The sequence below is a fragment of the Phyllobates terribilis genome, unplaced genomic scaffold (assembly GCF_046119375.1).
Source record: "Phyllobates terribilis strain yellow unplaced genomic scaffold, ASM4611937v1 Scaffold_1__5_contigs__length_1240528914, whole genome shotgun sequence".
Classification (NCBI taxonomy): domain Eukaryota; kingdom Metazoa; phylum Chordata; class Amphibia; order Anura; family Dendrobatidae; genus Phyllobates; species Phyllobates terribilis.
This window is the reverse complement of record NW_027362761.1, coordinates 449,797,630-449,816,490: the sequence shown is the minus strand read 5'-3', so window position 1 is coordinate 449,816,490 and position 18,861 is coordinate 449,797,630. Positions and strand designations below refer to the sequence as shown.

Here is an 18,861-nt window from a genome sequence, read left to right as displayed (position 1 = left end):
AAACTGAAATAAGGTGTGAACACACACCGGGGTTTTCCAAGGAAGCAAAAGGACTGAGAAATCTTGGAAGTGCTGCCCAAGGTAAACAGAGGTACCCCACAACTGCAACCGCCTTAGGAACCAAAGGTCTATCTACAGGGGAGGTGACAGCTCTGGGTATAGGCCCAATATGGCAAGCAATGTACAAAGCCAACTATAGACATCTGAAAATCCAAAAATGCTCTTGGGATAATAGCATTCACAGACAAATTATAAGTATAGGAAGGTTGAATAAAATTGTCCCCAGTGAAAAGTTCACAAACTAGAAAGGGTGCTCCTTCTGGACAATTAGTGCATTGAAGAAGGTCTAATAAGCAGGTGAGTGAAATGTCATTTACACCTCATGATGCCAAACAAGCAATAGACCAGTGCTCCTAATGATCTCAGCATGGGACTCAATTTGCAGCTTGTAACTTTGCTAATCAGATTCTACTAAAGTCTAATAATAAAATCTAACACCCTGCACTGACTCCAGATACTCTGGCCTATATGGGGCGAGTGTGGCCGGCTGTTACATGTCGTAATTATATACCAAATGTATATTCCCAAAAAAAAAAAAAGCAAAAGTCACCTTCAGCACTAGCCGCAGATGTTGGGTGCCTAGGCTTGAACTCCAGGCCCCTGTGAAAATTTTGCAGGCAGTAATCATGAGAAGCAATGTCGTTTACCATGAGCTCCCAACGCTGTGGATTACTCCTGCCACTAATTGTAAAGCATCAGCACTTGCTGAATTTGACACAAATCTGAGATCTGCAATCTGTGCATGTGAATGGGGCTCTGCAACCCAACTCACATGTAACAATCTGTACTAAGATTATTACGTTTTATCAGATTGAAACATGGGATTAACATTGAATGACAAAGGGAGTACTATTGTTCAGATCTCCCTGTGTAACTATGAAATGTGAGGACAGCAATATGAAAACTGTACTAGAAGAAACCAATCATTAAATAGGGGTTTTCCTGGCTCCACATATATTTACATAGTGCCTTATGCACACATCTGCCAGCGGCTTATCTCAGGGAGAACAATGCTATCAGCAGTCAGAAATACACAATAGACATCTCCCCCGACTATCAGTCGGCTGGCTCCTCCATGCACATCAGACCATCGGCCGAACCGGTCTATATCGGTTCACCGACATTAGTCTAACGTGACGGGGCCTTAAATCTTTACTCAGAGGGTCCCAAACCATAATCAATTTCAGCCAGATTATATTCCTTATCAGCAACTAACAAGATATACAAGGTGCTGTTACTAACCGTCACAAGCTGTCATTCTCTATGAGGCCATAAACACAGATCATTGCACAATTACAAGGATCTGGCCTTCCTGCTTTCTAGAACAAATGCACTCAGCGCCTGCTGCCAAAACCTTTATGTCTATGCATGACTTGATACTTCTGACCGGATATCAGGCTCCTTGGCAAAAAGCACACCAGCAAACTTGCAGGAAAGTGCAGTTGTTCTAATCAGCAGATTCAGTGAATAAACCAGATCTGATTAGGATTATCTCCATAACAGCAGGTCAGCAGCCAAACAAAACATCTGTTCATCAAAGCTAAAATACTGTCTAGAAAGAGTTAATTTTGTTTGGGTAATCCCATTTAAGGGCTCATGCAGACATCCCTGCAAATCAGTAGGATCTTGGATCACAAGTGTCTCTGGACCAGAGATTGACAGCCTTATGTCATTTGGGTCAGGAGAGCTGCACCCAGAGATTGGACCGATTTGCACAGATGTCTGCATGAGCTCAAAGTGTGCTGAAAAGAGCAAATATAAAAAGGCTTTAGACAGTAAAGACCTTTTCACTAACCAATCACAACAGGACAATAAGGGCCTGTTCACATATTGCATTTTTGCCGCTGGAAAAAAAATTCAGCATTTTAGTGTTACAGTTAATGAGCTTTCTGATATCTATGCGACTTTTTTTCTTTACAGATTTGAACAAAAGCAATTTTTTTTGCCAAATCTGCAGCATGTCAATCCTTTTAAAAGTTTTTCACCCACATGAGTCGGGCAAAAATCCCAAGTAAAAAACATGCTCATCTCTTAGAGCATTTTTCCTGCCAACAATGGGTTTGCAGCAGAATAATCCAACGCAAATACTAAACAAGTGCACATACCAACATTGCCATGCACGACAGCGAGCTACATCCTCCACTACTTGGAAAGTCTGAACCTTACTAGTCTTCAGCAGAACTAATATTTCTGCAGTCACTGATTCCATTCAGCTCTGAAATCAGCATCCAGGTAGTCCTTGTGGGGGATTGTGTACCAAGAGGAGCCATACCTTTACTTTGGTTATGTTCAGCAAGTTATTTCTGCACTTTTTACTCCAGCAGGGGAAGCCATACAACACTAGAAGACCACAGCGCCAATGTCACTGTAAATTGTGCACAAGTCTGATTTTGAAGCATAAAAAAAAACCATATCCCCAACCTTCAGATAACACTTCCAGTATGGGACTATTGTGCTTCAATTCAGTATAAGGCCTTATTCAGATGTTTGAGAATCACACGTATTGTCAGCAATAGGACACATACCCTTTATAGTCTATGGGGCTATTCACAAATACGTTTTTTTTTTTTTTTTGCAGACTGAATGGTCCTCAAAAAAAGTTCACTGCGACATGTACTTTTTATGGGCATCACAGATCAAAATTACCCTTACAAGTCTAAGGATCCATTAAAATTACAGACATCATTAGTGTCCAATCCATGCGCTGTCACAATTAACATTACAATGAATAAACGTTTCGAAATTTAGTTCACTGGTGGTAAAAACCGACCAAACACTGATGAACAGTTCATGTTCTTATGCACAAGAAAAGTCACGGGACAGCTTAATGAGGACTGAGGGGGAATTGCTATCCAGAAGGACTAGGACCATACAAGGTGCCCATTCAGTCACAAGTAACCAGTCTGAACCACTGTAAGAGCCAATATGGACTAATATGTGCATGGCTGGGTTGGCATAATGAACATTCACCAGATGGAATTTCAACCATCAACCTACTTGATATGAATTTATATATATGAAGTCAAAGGAATGGAAGTCTCTTTCCTTTTTAAAAATTGGCAGTCTATATTGCTGGGATGCTTCGAGGATGTGATGAACACGTGTTTTAGAAGCTGCAGTGCCAGCAGCATAGTTTTTGAAACAAATAATCTTTATTTTTATATAGAGCCAACATATTCCGCAGCGCTTTACATACATTATCGTCGCTGTCCCCATCGGGGCTCACAATCTAGATTCCCTATCAGTATGTCTTTGGAGTGTGGGAGGAAACCGGAGAACCCAGAGGAAACGCACGCAAACACGGGGAGAACATACAAACTCCTTGCAGATGTTGTCCTTGGTGGGATTTGAACCCAGGATCCCAGTGCTGCAAGGCTGCAGTGCTAACTACTGAGCCACTGTGCCGCCCCCCAATAAGCTTTTTTCTGACTTATGGCTTTTTTTTTTTTTTATGCACAAGATTGTGAGGCTATGTGCCCACGATGCAGAAATGAAGCAGAAAATTTCTGCATCTCCCTGGCAGAAAAAACACATGCAGATTGTGCATGCGTTTTTCCTGCAGAATACATGCGGATCCACATGCGTTTCCGCATACAGATTGACAAGCGCTTTCCAGGCAATAGCATCACTTGGAAAGTGCTTGACAACTAGGTCACACTATATAAATCCATGCAAATAGCATGGATTTATACAGTGTGAACCGTAAAAATTAAAACAAATAAAGCTATACTCACCCCCGAGGCCCCGGCTTGGCTGCAGCGCTCGTTCCTCTCTGCTTCCTGGATGCCGGCATATCGCGAGACAGAGCGATGAAGGGCCTGCGGTCACATGACTGACGTCACCGCAGGTCCTCAAGCGATGCCGGCATTTAGAGAGAAGCCTTCGGAAAGGTGAGTATAAACTTTGTTATTTTAATCTTTTTTTTTACAGGTAGAATGGTACCCAGGTCTGGATGAGAGTCTTCTCTCCTCCAGAACTGGGTACCTTCCGCACAGAGATGCATAGAAGCCGCTTGTACAAATGTACAGTCGCGGTTTCTATGTGTCTCAATGCAAGTCAATGGCGGGAGTTCCGCTGCGCTTCCGCAAAATTAAATGACATGCTGCGGATTTTTGTACGCAGCATGTGCATAGAACATGCGGAATCCCCTTGGGGACCATGGGGTGCGGATTACCTAGCGTTTCACAAGCGTTTATGCTGCGGAAATTCCACAGCATAAACGCTTGAAAAACACTACGTGGGCACACAGCCTGACAGCTGAAAAGCAGAAGCTTCTTGAAGAACGGTAGAGTCACTTTTAGCCACTTCCCAGCTGTCGAAGCCTGAAGCGCATAACAAAAGTTAGGTCAGCGTCACACTACTGTATAACACAGTCTAGCGCCATGCGATAAAACACTCGGCCCAGTGTTCTACTATGAGGCAGTGCAGATCAGCAATTCGGTATGAGAAAATAAATCATAGCATGCTGCGATTTGCAGCGAGACTCCATTCACTCGACCCATACAAGTCTATGGGTGCGAGTGAGACATCGGACGGCACTCGCATGTCAGCTCAGTGCAGTCCGATATACGGCGAGTCAGGCCACGAAGGAGATGGAGACATTACTTTGTCTCCTCCGCAGCTGTGATCTTCTCATGCTAGAGAATCGCAGCACTTGGCTCACGCTCACTGCAGAGCAGGAGCCGAGGGTCATTAGCATCTCGCATTTGATGTCATACGCTGGTGTGACGCCGGCCTTAAAAGACCGTATGTACACAGCAAGTTGTGGAATCTGCCTGAAAATTACGCTATGTGCACACCACCCCTCCAAAAAAAATCCTGGTGTGGTGCAATTGCCTTGTAAAATCTTTATTTAGGCCATCAATGGTTTACACCACTTGTGAGTCATTTTGGCATTAGGGCGAGTTCTCATAAGGTATATTTATGTTATTTCATTTCTTTGCAGGTTTTCCACAAGCAAAATTACAGGCCGTGTTCGTACATAATGAAAAGATGGCCTTTTTATCTGCACCAAAATATGCAAAAATACGATTATTGTATTATTCCTGCTTTTGCTGTAACACATTTGAAGCAGCGTTTTGAATACTTTCTTAGTACAGAACTATTTTCTTTTTACATGCAGTTTTTTCAGGATCCCCATAGAAGCCTATAGAGAAAAACGCACCAAAAAGCATACAGATCTCCAGCATCTTTAAAGTGGGCAGGAGTTCATGAAACCACATCCACTTTGCTTGTACAGTTTAAACGCAGATTTTCTGCACAAAACAGAGCGCACACACGTCTTTAGTTTTACCCAGAAGCTGGAGAAACATGCAGTCACTGCAAAGCCTAAGGCTATGTCCACACATTGTGTTTTTGCAGCTTTTTTTCCCCAGCAGGCAAAACCTGCTCTTGGTAGTAAAGAAGCGACTTACAAAAACCAGGTTTTGCTGCGTTTGTCTCTTGTGCATGCTGATAAAGTTTAGTGCACATAAACAAAATAAAAAAAAAATAAAAAATAAAAAAATCAAACATTCAACTTCCTCAGGTTTTTGCACGTACCCATTGCTTTCTATAGGTGAAAAAAACGCTGAAAGTAATGACATGCTGCAGCAGTTTGCAAAAACGTAGTAGTGTTCCACATCAGTCAGGAAAAAAAACAAAACAAAAAACCTGTACATGAGTTTTCTGAAATCTCACAGCTTTTGCTGGTACTGTAAAACGCAGCTTAAAATTTGCATAAAAATTTTCAGCAAAACACATGTGAACATAGCCTTAGTGAATCCAAAAGTAGGTAGAGAGGAAATAGTGATTGCTTGTAACTTTTCTACTAATTCCTGGGTTATGCTCATAAAACTGCTACAAAAAAATGGCAAGCAAATAAAACGCTAAATTACGACTTTTCCCATGGATTCAGCCCGGTCTGTAAAGCTTTATTAGGAGCGCAGCTCTCTACGTCATCACACAATTAGCCATACACTTGCAGAAGGCATGTTCTAATTTATTAATGAAGCCTCAGGGGGTCCAGCTATCTTGTTATTTGTTCACAAGATGACATAATACAAACTCTGACAAGGTAGCCCTCATACATAGCTATGCAACATTAATTCACAGCAGCAGTAGACACATGCATACAGATTGCTGGGGTTAATCTATCAAGCGCCTGACATTTAGCATTGCTTAATATTTAGAGGCACACTGGAGTAAAGACCAGCTGGATTTCCTGAACAGATCCATCAGATGAGGTGGGGGATGGAGGGCACGAACAAAAGCAGCATTGCTGAAAGGCAGTGACGCAAGATCCCTGACGAGAAGATAAATAAATGCTGGCTGTGGATTTTCAGCTGATGTTTATCACTTACAAGAAAGTAGCTGCCCCCTTTATAGGAACTGTAATATGTAGCACACCGCCAGCACGACTTACTGGCTGCACGTCCTGTTATACTCCCCAGAGGCAGCTACAGACTTCCCTGCTAGTAATAAGTGAAACACGTACAGTACATGGAAATAGATGGAATCGTGCAGCAAACTAAGGACTTGTGTACTTTACCAAACATTACCAATCATATGGTGACTGTAACCCAATAGTGCCAAGTCAACAGGAAACCATTGCTTTAGACCTTGTCCACACCACGTACAGCCCAAGAGTAACGTTGTTTCACATTATATCAGACGTGTACACTTTTACATTCATATTTAGCAAGACCGTTTCATATTTGTCTGCACAGAAGTTATTGAAAACTGTGGTACGCTCAGCAGCACCATTTACAATGGGCACAAGGCAGCGAATAACATTGATGGAAATGACCATTAGATCCTCGAAAAAGACTATTCCATTGTTTTTCGTTTAAAGATGCCTTTAATAGGGTATTGAGACAGGTTGCCCTTTAATAACATAAGCGGAAGCTTTAGAAGTTATGCTTCATCATGGTATAGCGGATAACTTTCCAAACGTGGGGTTGCATTGCTGGGATCCCCACTGTGTTCCCAGGAAGCAGCGCTCTGAAGAACCTGGTGTTGATAATACGCACTGCTGCTCCATTCATTCTTATGGTTGTGCAGAAGAGCTTACAGGCTCCGCCATCTCTGGCAGTCTCATTCAGAAAGAATGGGGCAACACCACTCCAGTCACATGAAGCTCTATGGAGCCCCATGTCTCATGACTGTTTGGGATCCCAGTGGTCAAACATCCAGCAATTGCAGAGGGATCCCCTATCCATTGATGCAGGGATAGTGAAAAACTGCTAAACTTAAAAATACCCCTATACGCGCACACACACACCATGAATCGGACCACTAATGTAGACTGACGGGTCTTTTATTACACTAGAGTACAGGTTTATACTGTGGAAAACCAGCAGACTGTAATTGAGTGATCTGAAAATTACTAGTCACATGATAGGGGAGCTGTGCACATAACACTAAATCCACACTCCATGCAGAGGCGTATCTAGGGGGAGGGGGCAGCCAGAGCATATGGCACGGGCACAGCCGGCAGGGGGGGGGGGGGTGATGTCGGGCCGCCTAATGCGGCGGTCCGAAGTGTCTCCCATGGCGGATGCGTTCTGCCGCCCCCGGACTGGGATTCGGCTGTTCTGGGCCAGCTGTCAAGCTCAAAGAACGTGCAGCACGCCGGCTCCCAGTGTTCAATTATACTCATGTCTTGCTGACCGCCAGGTCACAACGACCTCAACAGCGTGATCAGGTCATGTGATCACACTGTTCTGTTGACTTCACTCGCCGATGCGCAGAAGAGCATCGGTGGCAAGTTCTCCTGTGGCTGCGGAGCTGAAGACACCAAAGATTCAGCGTAGAGGGGGAGGTGGACTATTTTGTCTGGAGTGAGTGGAGGGGGGTGGGTGCAGACAGTATGAGTAGATAGGGGAAAAAAATGTGTGCGGACATGAGGGTCATGGGATGTGTGAGGAGGAAGTATGGAGAGCGACAGGGTAAATATGTGAGGAAACCATATGGTTAGCAGGGGAACACAAGGAGACTATTGAGGGAAATTGTGTGAGGAGACAGTATGGGGGGTGGGGGGGGGAGTGAGTGGGCACAGAATAGAGACTGAGTAGTGTGGGGAACAGTGTAAAGGCACAGCCAGGAGGCAACAGTATGCCAAAGAGAAGGAGTATGATGAGGGGGCACAAAATAGAGACTGGGCCCTACGGCAGGGGACACACTATGGAAAGGAGAGGGCAGTGTGAACAGCATGCACCATTAGAAGGACAGCGTGGGGGGTCATTTTGTGCAGGGAATATAGTGAGGGGCAATTTATTCAGAATCTCAGCATAGGGCAGATATTTTTATTCAAGAGCATTATAATGACACCGCTATCTTTAAGGGTATAGTGTAGGGATGGATGCGCTGCAGAAGACAGCAAAAAATTGAAATCTGCAGAAACGAACTGCAAAGACAACGTCATCTATAAAAGGTACCTGGATGTGAATGTTATTTATGATACTGACTAATGATCATGTTTTTATTTATGTTAGGAGCATTAAAGGGGTTGTCCAAGTTTGTGATGAGTCTGCAGTCATTCTATGTGACTGCAGACTTCCGAATTCTCAGTGCACCCTGCATGCTGTCAGGATTCTCTCGTGCCAGTGATTTACATACATGCAGTCACATGCCGATGAGACATGTGTGGCCTCACTCAATGATAAACTGAATGAGGCCAGACACATCTAGTCGGAATATGGGCAGAAGTATACAAATCGCATACTTGTGCTCACATGACCATCCACTCTTGCCACTGGAGAATCCGAAAAGTGTGCAGTGCATGCGCTGTGAGAATTCAGAAGCCTGCAGTCACTTAGAGTGACTGCAGACTTTGATCTCAAACCTGGACAAGCCCTTTGATTATAAAATGAAGTTCTGTAGCAAGCTAATCCTAACCGTTTAATATACTCACGGTCAGGATTCAAGCAGTCATCACATGGCCACTTCACTTACGGTATTTGCAATTTTCATACTGACAGTCACGTGACAACTCACTAGTCTTCCTGCTTCTCTCAGTTTTTCACTGAACATTGAGAGAATTAGGGAGGGCAGCTCATCACTAAGTGTGAAAATCACATATGCACTTGGGAAGGTTGTGGAGGAACACCAAACTGAATTCTTGCCCCGGGTGCTAGAAAACCTAGATACACCTCTGAGCCCATGTATAACCTTCACACCTCTTACATGCTAGACTCCTGCACTTGGTCGTGTTACGATCTCTCCAGTTTTTCTTCAGAGTTTGGAGCAGAAGCCCCAAAAACCATAAGATGTTCAAAAACCACCGCCGATTAGAATTCTGTCGTAAGACAGACATTGCTTTTTTTCGCACAACTCCATAGTTGCATAATCATTGTGACTTTGGCGTTTTCACACCAGTACCAGCCGGCTTTGTCAAAAGGGGCAGATCATTGTCAGGATGGGGAGCGGTTAGGCTAGCCCCTCTAATTCATAAAAATTTACACCACTTTAATGACATAAGTTTTGCCAGAAATGTAACGGCACATCCTCCTGCACGCCCTTTAAGACTACCATTTACAATACCGGGAGCCCATCACCATGAAATTGCATTCAAATCTGCAGGCCTCATGTTATAGAGACGGGGGAGCAGAGTAGATTAATATATAGGAAAGATTCAGTATAACTGGTGTTTTATTCATTTAATACTCTCATTTGTAGAATTTTCGGTCCAGTGGGATGTCCCATCAGTGACCAACGGTTGTCTTTGTATAAGAGTACATACAGAGATCGCTGGCAGTCACTGATAGTACCTCCTAATGGACCGAAAGTCGCACAAAGAGTAAAAGAAACAGGTTATACTGAACCGTGTCTCACAAAATATATTTATCCACTCTGCTCTCCTGCTCTAGAACGGTGCTTGCAGACTGGTCTGCATTTCCATGATGACAGGTTCCCTTCAATAGATCAGCTCCCATATGTTTTGAAAGTTAAGCTTTTCTGCTCAAAAAAAAAAACTCCTATAGAAAAAGAAAAAAACTATAATTAATACACCCTTACCTTTCTATACAATCCCCCAGCACCAGTTATAAGTGATCATACTTTGCAATTGAGACAAAACAAGTTTAGTATGTTCCATATTTTCTCTTAGAATTATTGACACAGAGGCTGCCTGTATCACTGCCGCATGGAGCACCATATGGCAGCACAGTATGAAGCACAGGGACTTGGCACACAGCACCTTCCTTGTAGAAATCCATTTCGCTAATATTTTGTATGTGCTGCATATTCAGGTGGATTTGCAATTTGGTAATTCAGGCAAATTACTAATGACATCCACTGCTTAAGAGATTTTAGAAAAAGTAGATGGCAAAAAGTGTCTGAACAGATGTAACCGAGTCCTTGTACACAAGAAATCACATCAAGTCCGGATAAACATGGAGCAGAACATGTCAGGTTATTGTGCGTACTGGCGCAGGGCACATTAGGGACGTCATGCTAGCAGAATTGTGGCTGGCAAGTATATTGGCCCGAGTCAATAGAAATGAGAATGTGCGCTAGTGAATGTTTGGGTGATCCGTTCAATCTGACCTTTCCTTGGTGGGTAAAGTCTGCTGGGCTTTGATAAGTAAATACATAAGCTGAGTGACGAATACGTACAAGGACAGAACTATATCAGATACAGAGAAAACCAGCGACATGAAATTAAATCACCAGGATCTGAACTGCAGCATTTTACAGACTCCAATGTATGATTTCAAGTTCACACTGTAAAGAGTAAGCCAAAGAAAATGTTCCAGAAGGACAGTGGAAAGTGCAGTCTGTGCCGTGCCCAAAAAAAATAAATGCTTGCAGCTCACAACCCCAAGTAGATGAAGCGTTAACTGAAGGGGGGAGACCAATGGGTGACTGTGTGCCATGTCCAAAACAAGCTATGCAAGGAGCTGCTGTTTTTGGAGACAAGCATTCGTAGAGCTAGACACACAATATGTAATTAATAGAGCAATGAAGGATAACTAACTGCAGAGCGTAGCATCAACAAGACCCCTCATCATGAAACAGGATCACAGACATTAAAAATGTGGCGTGAAGGTGAACAGGTTACCCGCTGACTGTACAACAGGCTGCACAAGCAGGTCTGACCAAATTACATGTCCAAATTGGAATGCGTAGACTGAAGCAAACTAAATATGCACATACATGCAGGACTGCGGAGTCAGTAAGCCAAACCTCCGACTCTTCAATTTCCTTGACTCCAGAGCCCAGCCTCACTACTGAGCATGTCCATGAAGTGCAGCACAGATTCATCTCAACTAAAAGCAGAGATCCTTAGATCAGGAACAGAACATTTCATAACTTTCCAAAATTTAGGAAAAAAAAAAAAAGTGAAGCACATCCTGCATTGTACTACTGAACCCAAACTTATTATTTATTTTAGGAGTTGGTCCATTTTATACTGACTCCACAGCCCTGCATACCAGTAATATGGTAAGTGACTAGATACATCAAGGAGGACCTGTAACCAAGTCAAAAGTTGGCGATTTTGGCACTTTTCATTCCTGCTGCTAGAGTAATTTTTTTTTAATCAGCCATACGTCTCCAGAGATGTGGGTCTTTTTATTCGGTCCTAACTTTATGGTCTTTAACAAGGGAGTGGAGCTCACAGGATTCTGTAACAACTTAATAAAAAGGCTCATATCACTGAAACCATATGGCAGATATTATATATATATATAAAAAAAAAAAAAAAAAAAACCTGAAACCACAATACTCAGGGGAGCAACTGGTAGAGTATAAGAGCAAAGACTGGCCACTTGACCTGGTGCAGGGCTCTTTGAGGCTGCGGGTTTGGGCCCAAAAGCAGCATTTTACTTCTAGGGATGAACATGATCTGTCAGAAGCATGATAGAAGCATAAGGACTTATTTGCAGGCGTATTGTGCTGAATAAAGGCAAACAATACTAACAATTGCTAACAGTATTTGCCAGACTTATGCCAGAGCTCCTGCTTGACAAATACAATTATATTCACATAGGCGAATGTGAACAGTCTAATAAGCTCATGTGGCATGCCTGAATTCTCTGTGCGCTCCATTGGGAAGAGGCGTACATTGTGAAGAGTGCCTCAGTAGTCAGGCGCACACAGCATGTACCTAACCTGGGTTTTCTGCAGATAGGGTGCATACTCATGCCATCTTTTTGGTACAGCTAAAAACAAATTGCTGGATTTGTGTATTAAATCATAGAAGTCAATAAGAACTGATACTTTTAAAATCTATCAGCTTACCAATTTGGAACGGCTCCTTTTTTCGTTTTTATTAGATCCTTTTCAAACAGATGATTACCAGACAAGTGCGCTTGGCTTTAAGGTTCATTTACAGGGATCGATCGGCGGCACGATACGATCAGTGATCATTTGAATGCCTGTTTACACACGTAAACATGTAAATAATGCACACTGAGCGCATATACTAGATCACTTGGTGCACCTATGCTGCCATTGACCTCAACAGATGCACCACTGAACGATGATCTTTTAGAATGCAAAAAATAATTTCACCAGATAAACAAGAGTTTTATCGGGTGATCGGCAGCCTGTTTACACTGCAAGAAAATAGAGAAACGAGAATTTTTAATAATGTTCGTTCACGATTATCAGGAAGAGTCGAAGCCCCTTTACGCTGACATAGTTACAGTATTAGCACAAGTGATTGTCTGCTAGAGACAGGGACAACGTGTTCATTCTGTGAGTAATTTGATCCTTCTGCATTAAGTGAGGAAAATTTGAGCTATGCAAGTTTTCTTTCAGGCCACGCTGGACATTCTAGACAGCAGGAGCCTTTAAACGGCTTGCATTCACACCGCCGATTATGTGAATCACTCTTCACAAATTCTTCCTCAAGTCCCAGCTGACTGTGTAAACAAGAGCCAAGAAGAACAAAAGGGAGCAGTCACACTAAGGGTCACTAGGCCAAGCCCAGAGTCTGTGGCTGTGTACTCTACAGAGTACACAATGGCTAGTGTCCATGCACAATTTCCTTCTCACTTTAGACTAGTTAAATGAGTGACAAGCTCCTCCTAGCATGTTAGGTGTTCCTATAAGAAATATCTACCAGACTGCTATATATTAAAATAAAGTAATACTAAAGGCGTATGTGGCCTGTAGTTTGGATATGTTACATATTTAGATTATGGGGGAAAAATCCCCATGAAAACATTAAGAACAAGAATTTTCTAGTTGAGTATTGAGGCTGCCGATGAATAAAAACCTGCAGGCGTTTCAGACTGACACCTCATACCAGGAACAGTAGATCCCTTTTATAGAAAATGAGAAATGCACAATAAGCAGTTTCCTGTGTGGGATTTTTTGGGCATTAGGTCTCTAAGGTCTCTTTTCTATTCATTAAAGCCTCCCTAATCAAGGCAGGCAGCACTGATTAATCCTGTCAAGCGAGAGCAGGAGCACGTACTTAGCTTTCATAGGACGGTCATGTGATCACATTTAAAGGGAAAAATATGGTGGAAGTGACAGGACACGTTGTTACCTGCAGTAAGAGAAGCAAATGTTCTGTGGCAAGTGTACTTTGTACAGGTAAAGCGAATGCTGCGCAACCAGCTGATCTAGTCTGTGAGCTGTGACAATTCAAGACCCAACCACAACACAAGCAGTAAAAGCTAATAAATTATCCCAAGATATTAGGACATACACCTTGGGGGGGGGGGGGGGGGGGGGGGGGGTCATTCAGACCTCCAGTTTCTCATGTATAAGAAAAACAGACCCGTGAGTGTCAGTGTCATCTTATGCATGGGGATAAAAAAAAAAGGTTTCTCCACCTTCTCCCTTCTGACAGTACGTGAAAAATATCCGAGGGAACACTTGCCCTTTGCACTGTGTTGGGCTTTCATAAACGTCAATCAATTATATGGCAGATCTTTAGTACAAATACACTATAAAACCTGTACATGTAACCCCAGCTAAAGTCTGTTGGAGGTAAGCTTTGGTTAAGTTCCCACATTGCATTTGTGGTGCATTTGATGATGCGCATTTTCACTGCTCACAAAAAGCAGTGTCTTACAGTTCCAGCAACTTGGATGGGGTTTATAGAAATCATCCGCTCATTTTTTCCTTTCAGCATAAACGGACCTGTGGTGAATGTCTGAAATTCACATATTAATTTCTTTTGCGGGTAGATGAGTACATGTGCAGATTTTAGTGCTACAGAAACGCACAAAAACACATGTAATCCACACATTACTATCAAAGTTTTGACAGAACCAAATACCAGGAAGTATCAAAAACAACTTTATTTAAAATATGACATCTCAAGAAAAGAAACTGCAGCATCAAAAACAAGATAAATACTCATTTTAAAACAACTCAAAAAAGTAATAAAAAAAAAAAAACACAAGTAACCCAAATTACCTGCAACATTAAAAACTAACCAAATACGCATTGTGGGAACGAACGAAACAAAACAGCTGCTGGGGACCAAGACCGCGCTACAGACTAGTCGGACAGGCGGGGCCCTGGTGGCTTCTGCCCGCTGCCCCGGATTGACAAGCCTCTGCCTACATGCACATATAAGCAAAGAACTCTTAAATCGAGCACAGCTAACAGTACGATTTTCTCTGAAATGCTGCAGTATTTCAGAGTCAAACATATCTGGATGAGATCATACAGCCAGTGCCTGAACATACATGCTACCCAATTCGTGGCTGCATCAGCTGTCAGGTTCACTTTAACCAAACTATAGCCTTATTTACCACAAGGAACTTTTCTTTAGCGACATGTTGACAAACAGATTACACTTGACTGTTCAGTAACATATGGCAGATTGTGAAGTCCTTGTGCATGTAATAAATCACTTTTCTACTTTAATTACTAAGATGATCTTGCTAAAATTCATTACGCAGATGATATCAGCAGATAAAAGTGGTGACACATCTTGGCCAACGCCTGTGCAGCATATGAGATTATTGTACAGCTATGGATGTGCAAGATTTAAGCAAGCTGCAAACCCTTCAGTGAAATGCTCTTCCGGAGACTTCTGGGGCCTAATAGATCCAAGGAGGAATTTGAGTCTTATCACATGTAAACATTCAAACAATGACCCGAAAAGTGAGTAAAAGCTCATTCACCGTGTGATCACGTTTTACGGCAACATAAATTAGTTATTAGCAGCACATCGCCATCAGTAAGGTAGAGTTTACACCATGTGACTGTCATGGTTAAACAATGGCTATGTTCACACCAATTATAGACAGCTTAAACAGGCCAGCCTCACTCACCATGCACACAGAACGATCAATAGATCGTTCTGTGCACAGACTGTCATTGTTCTCAGCAGAGCATGTCCAGTTTACACAGAGCAATGTGCAGCAGAGAACAGTGATATGTAGGTTGCGTTCACACAGTAACCATGCTAACCGCATTATTTAATCTTGCATGCAAGCCACCATTCATCGGCAAGACTGCATGGCCGATCATGATGGCTGCAGGGTTTAGCAGTTGAATCAGCCCTTTCTCTGCAAGGTTAAGGAAAACTGTAAAAAGATGACCAAAGCCCTGGGACTCATGACCGCCGCATGTGAATGCAGCCTTAATTAAGCTTGCAAATCATTTTACCTGAGAAAGAAGCATTGCATCCTCCACATTGGTTGCCAGTTTACAATGGCAGACAATTGAAAAACAAGCATTCCTAATAATTTATGATAACCAGCCAGTCTAAATGCACCCTAAGCAGTAGATGTGCTGCCAATAAAGATATATGGGGCAGAATTATTGTATTAATTATTTCTCCCCATATATTTTTGTTGGCCCATGTGAATGGGACAGTAAAAAGTCAGGATTGACATACAGTTGATCGGAACACATTAACGAGTTGAAACCCTCACTGAAAAGACTACCAGCGCCTACAGGAAATTGCTTTGTTAGCAATTACTTACTCGGATGGTTACTGTGGTAAATATACATATGCAGAATTATGGGGACACCAGATTCCATATGGCAGCCCTATAATCCAGTAACAGACTGCATTAAAGTCGCCAGCAATATAAGGTCAAACACGTTGCACGGCTAACAGGACCTACACTGAATGACTAAGATTCTATTCAAGCATTGGGCAACTTCATTGCAGGTAAACGTACATATTGATCATTCCAGTAGGCAAATAATGTAAGGTCACAGCAGAGCTGTATATGCACTGGAAGCCGCACTGCTATTTAAAAGCTGTCACCATGAAACACTGCTCCAAATAAAGCCACCCATGTCCAGCCAGCCCCAACCATGCTCACACTTGCCACATATACAGGACTCCCATATAGATAACACTAGTTACCAGCAGACGGCACGTTACAAAACTTGAAAACAGAATAATTTCTATTTCCTTATAAAAATATCATTTAATTTAAAGCGAAAATGTTCATTTTAAGGGAAATTCCAGAACATTGGAAAAGTGGGAAGATCTGCTCTGGAAGTGGTCGGAGAGTGTAGCCATAGGAGGTGGCCACATCATTAAAAAACATTTAGGCAGAGTTAACCCCCCCCCAACCCCCACAATCCCAGACAGAGGGGGGGATGGTGTGAATAGGACTGACAACACTGCATTATGAGCCACCCTCCAGCTTTTATAGAAGCTTACTCAGCTCTTCTATACAGGTACAAGTATAACGCCCATGTTACAGCCACTAGATAAACCCCATCCCAACAATGGCCAGGATAGAAACTATGACTAAGGCGGCCATAGCCATCACCACATTAGTGACAAGTGATAAAACAGATACAAACAACTGAAGCCCGATTACAATGCATTTATACACATTTACTAGAGGACTTCTACATTTAGGTCATATCTGCTGAGCTACGCTGGATCCGGACCAAGAAAACCACTGGGATCTGGAGTTTCCAGCAACCAGGCACATTATGGAGTGAAGAAGTTCTAAAGTCAGCCCCATCTCCTCTATACGATATGGACAGGGCCGCTACAAGGGAACACAGGACCATTACAAGGGAGGACGGGGGCAACGTGGTGACAGGGCCACTACCAGGGTTGTGGAGTCGGTAAGCCAAACCTCCAACTCCTCAATTTCCATGACTCCAACTCCCTCATACATGGCTCATGTCTAAGGGATAAATTTACTGTAGTACAGATTCATCTCAGCTAAAAGTCTAGACCCTTAGATCAGGAATAGGACATTTCATAACTTTCCCAAATTCTTATGAAAAAATATTCCCCACAAACTGCATTGAGCTACTCTACCCAATTTATTATATTGGGAGTTGGTCCATTTTATACAGACCCAGATTCCAACACCACCAAAACGGGCACCGACTCAGACTCCACAGTCCTGGCCTCTACAAGGGAGAACTGGGGGATTTGGGGGTTAGGACTGCTGGAAGGGGGGGGGGGCAGGGCACATCACACAGGAGGGGGCCCCCCCAGATATGAGGGCACATCACGCAGGAGGGGGCCCCCCCAGATATGAGGGCACGTCACACAGGAGGGGGCCCCCCCCACCCCAGATATGAGGGCACGTCACGCAGGAGGGGGCCCCCCCCACCCCAGATATGAGGGCACGTCACGCAGGAGGGGGCCCCCCCAGATATGAGGGCACGTCACACAGGAGGGCCCCCCCCCCAGATATGAGGGCACGTCACACAGGAGGGTCCCCCCCCAGATATGAGGGCACGTCACACAGGAGGGTCCCCCCCCCAGATATGAGGGCACGTCACACAGGAGGGCCCCCCCCCCAGATATGAGGGCACGTCACACAGGAGGGGCCCCCCCCAGATATGAGGGCACGTCACGGGTGGCTCCCAGCCCTGTGCACCTGGAGACCAGGGACCAGCTGGATCACAGAGCCGGGAGCCAGTCCGCCCTCACCTGTGGCCGGAGCAGTTTCTGGCCACCTCCCCGACTTTCCCGGACTCCCCCACTAACTTCTGTCACAATCCAGCCGTTACAGGGTGTCGGTGACCAGAGCGCCCCACTTCTAACGTGTCCGCCTTGTCACTTACCTTAGTGTTCTGGTAGTTCTCCAAGGCTCTGAAGGCGGTCTCAGTGAGTTTAACGTGAAGCACGGTGGTCTGGTCCTGTGTCCCCCTCTCGCAGGACAGCCCGTACCTCCCCTCCTCACTAAGAGCCGCCATCTTCCTCTCTCACTCCCTCTTCCCCTCCTGACTTGCTGTTGAGCACTGGGTTTTGTATCTCGCAACCTAACTTGCTTTCGCGTGAAGGAAACGGAACATGCAGCGCTGATTGGCTCCCGGCTCCTCCACTCCCCGCACGTATAGGCTGCGGTGCACATCTCCCGGGCGCTTTATACAGGGGGAGGTGGCTTGTCCTTTTCTTGTGCTAATTCAATGACCGTCGTGACGTTAAGCGGTGGGCGGGGCTGTCCGTGACGTACGAGAGACCAAGCGAGTGTATTCTGACATGGCGGTGACGTCTGCTCCCTGCTGAGCGGGGGCTCCAGCGCTGCCGCCGGCCAGTGTGCGGACAGCAGCAGCTGTGTGCGGTCTGGTACCGAGGCCTCTGTACACAGAATAGTGATGTAGGGGGGATTTCCTCACCAGCAGGGGCTATAGGCCACGTTCACACGTTCAGTATTTGTAAACCAACTCGTAAATTGTTCTGTTGTAAAGTGTCCCAGGTGTATATGGCGCCTCCATAGGCCTGTGTGTAAGCGGTTGCAGTCGTCTCGCTGACGTCGCCCACTTCTTGGTAGCCCACCCTGTGGGGTAATGAGGGTGCTGATCCCATCGCCTCAATGTGCACTCAGCTAAGGTCCATTTACGATTATGGAGAGACTTCCCTGTGCAGACGAGCGAGCAAACCCCCCCCCCAAAAAAAAACATGGCTCTCGG

At 44.2% G+C, this 18,861-nt stretch overlaps 1 protein-coding gene across 1 annotated transcript in view; it reads right to left on the bottom strand.

The window, feature by feature from the left end:
* Positions 1 to 18,237, bottom strand: part of ELL2 (elongation factor for RNA polymerase II 2) — a 49,881-nt gene extending 31,644 nt beyond the window's left edge. Inside the window, exon 1 of the mRNA XM_073678272.1 lies at positions 18,013 to 18,237. Within this exon, the coding sequence (XP_073534373.1) occupies positions 18,013 to 18,144 (132 nt within the window). The 5' untranslated portion in view covers positions 18,145 to 18,237. The remainder of the gene's footprint in view (positions 1 to 18,012) is intronic.
* Positions 18,238 to 18,861: the final 624 nt, after the last annotated feature.